Raw genomic sequence first — 6,000 nt, forward strand, 5'->3', positions numbered from 1 at the left:
GACATAGTCTTCCTGACTGAACTTTGGCTAAGCTTCATAGCCTTCAGTGGAAAAAGTGTTTTAAATCTTATTTTCGAGCAAAGTCACCAAGCATTTTAAGTGTTTTTTTAAATCAGATTTGACCAGTGTTTCTGTACATGTAGTTTTTATGAAGTTATGGCTCTCTCCCTATTCATCTACAGGTGTGTAAGCAACCAAAGTGAAGGGAAACAGACAACAAAGCACAGGCAATGATTTGTCTTTTGCTCTGAATGTAAGAGCAAGTATTTGCACAGAACAGCTGTATATTTTGTTGTCTATCTTTTACAGTGTAGTTGTGCCACAAAGAGATCACTTCACAGCATGTGTGCACTTTATAAGGACAAATGCAAAACTATCCTTTGTGGGGAGTCTGGGCGTAGGCCGACTGGGGAGGTGTGAGTTCAAGAAACAGCAAAAAAAAAAACTCACTTCCATTCTTGCATGCGCCGTTTGTTGTATAATCAGCATCTGGAGCTTGTTTATATAAAGCAAATGGTGCAGTCAAATGCGAGAAGATTACAGCTGCCAGGAAAACAAAGGGACTCGTGTTCCTTTGAAACGCGGTTTAAAAAAATTAAAACGGAGAAAGCCTCATCAGATGAGCTGGTGAAGCAGGAAAGAAAGTAAAAACGAAGAGGAGATACGGAGGAGAGTGTTTGAAGTAAAGAGCAAGCAATCAGTCTGTTTCATTGTCTTTGCAAACCACAGGCTGAGTCTCAATTAAACATTTTGTTATTGAAGTCCCTCAGAATCACTGCAATCAGTTACTTTTGTCTGAAAGTTTCTAATTCTATGGGAATTTTAAATATTGCGACTGCAAACTAACTGTTGCCGCCACTGCAGGAGAGATTTTCTTCTGTGACCCACGAAATAAAAATCCTTTTTATCTGCTCCCTCTCGTCTGCTCTCTCTACTTTTCTCTGTTTGGAGAGGGAATAACGAGTCTTTTTCACCAACAATGCTCTCTTTTGCCGGCACTCTCTGCTCTTTCCTTTCATCTATTTCACCTCTTGTCCCTCTTTGGGTAATTAATCCTCCATGCTGTCGACACTCAATTTGCCTCCCATCTCATCTCTTCTTCCCTCTAGTCTTCTCTCGTTCTCTGTCCATTTGTTTCTCCAGGGATCTCTCTCACCGCCAGTAAAAGAGAAAACCATCCAACAGATTTTATTAGCTGTAGCTGGCAAGTGTAAGCTAATTAAGGTTAACTGTGTGTGGGTTGAAAACTCTGTCTCCAGCTGACTAGTTTTAAAACAAGAGGCCTGTAAAAGGGTCTTAAATACGCAAACGATGGCTGCATACGTTAAACTGCTCTATGGCTACATTCAGACTGCCAGCCCAGATCATCCATCCAGATTGATTTTGTGTCCAGGCAGCAAAAAAAAAAAAAAAACACGATTCATGAGATGCGATTCATGCAAATTGGATCCAAAGCCGTTTTTGAAATGCGATTCAAATCAGATTTCTACAAATGTTTCTCAGTCCAGACACACTAGTGTTCATATTGGATTAGAAAATGTGTCACTCGCTACGCATCACTCAAAAATGACGTCAGATCCAGCCCATCCCATCAGTCAGTTGACGGCGTGATTGTTTGGAGGGGAAGATGACGGATCTACTGTATATTTCTCATGCTTTTATGTTGGAAAGCCACATCACCGGCGTATGTATTGGGGTTCGGGCTGCAGGGACATTTTTTGCTGCAATACCGCAAGTCCCCACTAGACAACATTGGAAGAAAGGCTGAGTGGCCTTTTATTTCACAATAAAAGCCTTCAGATACTGAAATGTTATGAGGTTTTCATTTGAAACAGATAAGGAAGTGTGTGTATTAACGGCATAATGCAGTGACAAAGATCAGATTCAGATCAGATCAGAAAACAAGGAGGCTTTTTATTAAAATCAGAACAAATATACATATCAAACAGACAGAATGACAAATAAAGACCTGTCTCCAGTGAAGGGCCTGGTCGCCTCTGCAGCTGAGGTAAATAAAGGCCTCATCCACCATTTAGATGGGTTAGATTTATGCTTTAATCTTCGTGTTTTCAAACTTTGTTTCATTTTTACAAGGGAAAAATTACAAAAATATGTTTTTTCTTCTTTATGTAAGAAGTTTGGCAGGAATGTAAAAAGCTGCAGGTTATCTTCCCCTGTAAACAGTAAGCTAATTAGCTGGACACGCTAGCGTTTGCAACTTACCTTTAGAAATATACTTTTGTTCGTATTTTTGATGTAGGAAAAGCATTTTAAGAAAGTACAACTCTCCAAGCTCTTGACAAGGAGCTTGACAGACCTGCTGTGTCCAGTCACAGTTGCTAAGCTTTGATTAGACAACCACTGTTCTGATGGGAGTTTCGAGGAGTTTGGTTTGCTGTCTCTGATTTGCCTTGATTTTGTTGGCTGAATTTGTGCAGGGGGCCAACAGGGACAGAGTTTGAGTATCAGCCAAGACCAAAACACCATGTAATTATCTAATCAAGTTGCCGGTAAGCTCGGCAGGCGGCCACTATGGATCTCTCTGCAAAATCAACAGAATTTAGTTCTTGATGGATGCTCAGTTTTCAGATTGGAGGTAAACCTTCTGTTTGCCTTTTTTCCCTCCTTCAGGTGTGGTCGATGGACGGCTACTATAAGGGCAGGCGCGTGCTGGAGTACAGAACCATGGGGGATTTCACAAAGGGGCAGAACTTTGTGCAGCACCTGTTGCCCCACCCCTGGGCAGGAACCGGCCATGTGGTTTACAACGGGTCACTCTACTACAACAAACACCAGAGCAACATCCTGGTAGGAGACTGGCTGGAATGGAAAACGGTAGCAGTTTGACAATAAATGACCAGAGTGAGAGATCTATGTGTCTTTCTTTCCAGGTTCAGTACCATTTCCGCTCTCGCAGCGTGCTGCTCCAGCGCAGCCTGAGTGGAGCCGGATACAACAACACATTTCCCTACAGCTGGGGGGGGTCCTCCGACATCGACCTCATGGCTGATGAGATGGGACTCTGGGCCGTCTACACCTCCATCCCAAATGCTGGAAACATTATGGTAAAGTCTGCTCCTGCATTCTTGCGATAACCAAACAAAATAACAAGCAAAGAAAATAAAGATGCTTTTAACACTATTTGAATAATTTAATTTGGAGTGACTTATCTAAACCCACCGATGTGTTTGTTTCTGTAGAAGCTTCTGCTGTCAGCAGGTTTGCTTTACCTTCCAGAAGTCTCCTGGTATTTAAAAATCCATTAAACAGCTGACAGAGACACATTGCTGCAATGAATAATGTCATTTATTACGGCGAGCTGCAAGTGTATTGCAGTTTTCCTATCATGATTTTAATATACAGTTTGGAGCTAATTTTCCTCATTACACTTTTTACGGCCCAATGAGTGAATGTGTGTGCGTGTGTGTGTGTGTGTATGATTAAGATCTAAAGATTGATGGATGAATTAAAAATGTTAGTGGACATTTCAGTTTTCTCCTCCATTAGAAGAAGACAGTGCAGCAAGATGATGTAATAATAGAGCAGTTAAACGTCAAATGTCTGAAAATCATGTAGAAACCATCAAAAGCATTTGTTTTCTTTCATGTATTTATTCAAGGTGACAGTCTCTGATGTTTTTGCTTGCCACTATTTTTCAACACTTCTTGCATCATGTCACATTTGTTTTTTATTGACACACCAACTTTTCCACCTCAGCCAAGTCTTTTTTGAACTTTTCAATGGAAACGCATTTAAACTTAGTAACTGTGACAAGGCATGGCTGCTCCGTCAACCTTTGGCAAGCTTGATTTTTTTACAAAGTTGCTGTTTATTTCAGGACATTTTGCAGTTGAAAAATGCCTTTGTTTGTGCTCTCTGGTCAACACACTACGTATGGTCCTATTTCAAACACAGGCAGACATACACACATGCATATGTGGCTGACAAGGGGAAATGTGCTGCAACTTAAGAACACACAAATAGACAAAACATGAGCAAATAAAAAAAGTCATCAATTTGACAGTTTAATGAGAAGCAAGACATTAGCAGCTTGTTTGCCCTATTCAGCCACTGTATAATACAGCACAACACGTAATTAAGTGCACTTAGTTACCATCCATCAATGGAGGAAACAAATAACTGGGCACATACAAAAGGTCTCTTCTCATTAAAATCTCACATGTCTTGCACAACAGGATCCATCTCTGCCATGTTTTCCATGGATTTTTTTTAAAACTACGTGACCTGATATGTTCTTGTGATCTCTGTGACCAACCTTCCCTCTCTGTCTCCAGGTGAGTCGTCTGGACTCTCGCTCGCTGGAAGTCCTCCAGAGCTGGGACACAGGGTTCCCTAAGCGCAGCGCAGGGGAGGCCTTCATGATCTGCGGCACCCTGTACGTCACCAACTCCCACTTGGCGGGGGCCAAGGTCCACTTTGCCTACCACACCAACTCCTCCACGTACGAGTACACTGACATCCCCTTCCACAACCAGTACTCCCACATCAGCATGATGGACTACAACCCCAGAGAGAGAGCGCTCTACACCTGGAACAACGGACACCAGGTCCTCTACAACGTCACACTGTTTCACGTCATCCGGAGCGACGGATAGATGAGCACGTAGGAAATGGTAAAAAAGAGAGGGAGTATAGTGGAGGAGGATGCGATGTGTCATTAAAGGGTACTGCAACTTACAATACGCACACACACACACACACACACACACACACACACACACACGATGACATTCATGTCAACAGGAAAATGACTACTGTCTGTGTTTGAATTTGAATGACTTCTAGACTGCGAGAGCTCACTGAGCTAATAACTAGACACAATACACGGTTGTCGAACACATGTCTAAAGGTCACAGACAAGAGTATTCATCACGGCGAAGACGAAAATTAACTGCCTCCACTACGGGGACGCTGATAGAGAGAAGGAAGTCAGACAGTTTGAGCTCATCCATATTCTGTTGCATTTCATTCCACTTGCGTCTCAAGAAGTGATTTTGCAAGTTGAGGTTGAGTTGTAGGGAAAAAAAAAAGTGCAGCTCGTGAACTGAATTTCAACTCTCCTCAAACCTCGAGCTGCGGCGACGGACCTCACGGAGATATTCTGGGTTTGTGATGTGATCGTGGACGTGTTCAGTCAGCATGGTTGTTCATTCATTAAATCTTACTGTCAAACTTTGCCAAGACTGTTGTCTTCTCTGTTTTGGAGCAGCGAAATGAGCCATCAAGTTTTACCTGAATGTCTCTACATACATTCACGTGTGTTGAAAATTGACTAAATGTAAGCTTGAGTCTTGTTCTGTGCTTCCACCTTTCACACAACAGTGGCTCAATAACAAATGAGAACCCACAGGAGAGTTACTCAAATACTACATATGTTGCTAAATGAACAAGAGTAACGTATAAATCAGACAAAGGGAGTTGGAGGTCACATCCAGCCTCAGAATAAGGAAAGGCAATGCCGAAGGCCAGTCATGCAGAGCACCTATAAAGACGATATAAAGCGTACCTAACTGAAACAAAACTCAAAGCAGGACTATCAGTGACCTCCAACAAAACAAAAGAGCTTTGTACCGCCAGGGAATTTGTCTCTCTCTCTTTCCACTCTGCCATCTGTACTTTACAGCCATGCAGCCTCAATCAGCTTGGGTGCTCTTTATTATCTATCAGGGTCTGAAGAGGCAAGAGTAAGACATTTTAGAGGACAAAAAACAAAAAAAACAGGGTGAAGGAAGGCCATCAAAGGGCACACATAATACTGTATTCAATAACACATTAATTGAATGCGGGAGATGTTTGTTCTCTGACTTAAGCCTTTAAACGATTAGTTCACCCAAAAATGAAACTCCAGACAACCCCTGCAGCTGCTCAGAGTCACTGGCTACATCTGAGTCGGGCTCAAAGCCAGACATCCTTGAGGAAAAAACACCCCTGTTCTGATCCAGAGCCGTTTATTGACAGGAGGAGGAGAGCTCAGAGATT

General features: G+C 42.3%; 1 protein-coding gene across 2 annotated transcripts in view; it reads left to right on the forward strand.

The window, feature by feature from the left end:
• LOC311272618 (noelin-2-like) overlaps positions 1–5,197 on the forward strand; it is a 32,990-nt gene extending 27,793 nt beyond the window's left edge. For both annotated transcript variants that reach the window (XM_084379151.1, XM_084379150.1), the window contains 3 exons: positions 2,632–2,808; positions 2,892–3,065; positions 4,296–5,197. In XM_084379151.1, coding sequence (XP_084235277.1) covers positions 2,632–2,808; positions 2,892–3,065; positions 4,296–4,616 — 672 coding nt within the window. In that variant the 3' untranslated portion in view covers positions 4,617–5,197. The remainder of the gene's footprint in view (positions 1–2,631; positions 2,809–2,891; positions 3,066–4,295) is intronic.
• The last annotated feature ends 803 nt before the right edge of the window (positions 5,198–6,000 follow it).

This window comes from Pagrus pagrus (genome assembly GCF_965226575.1).
Source record: "Pagrus pagrus genome assembly, chromosome: 2".
Taxonomy (NCBI): Eukaryota; Metazoa; Chordata; class Actinopteri; order Spariformes; family Sparidae; genus Pagrus; species Pagrus pagrus.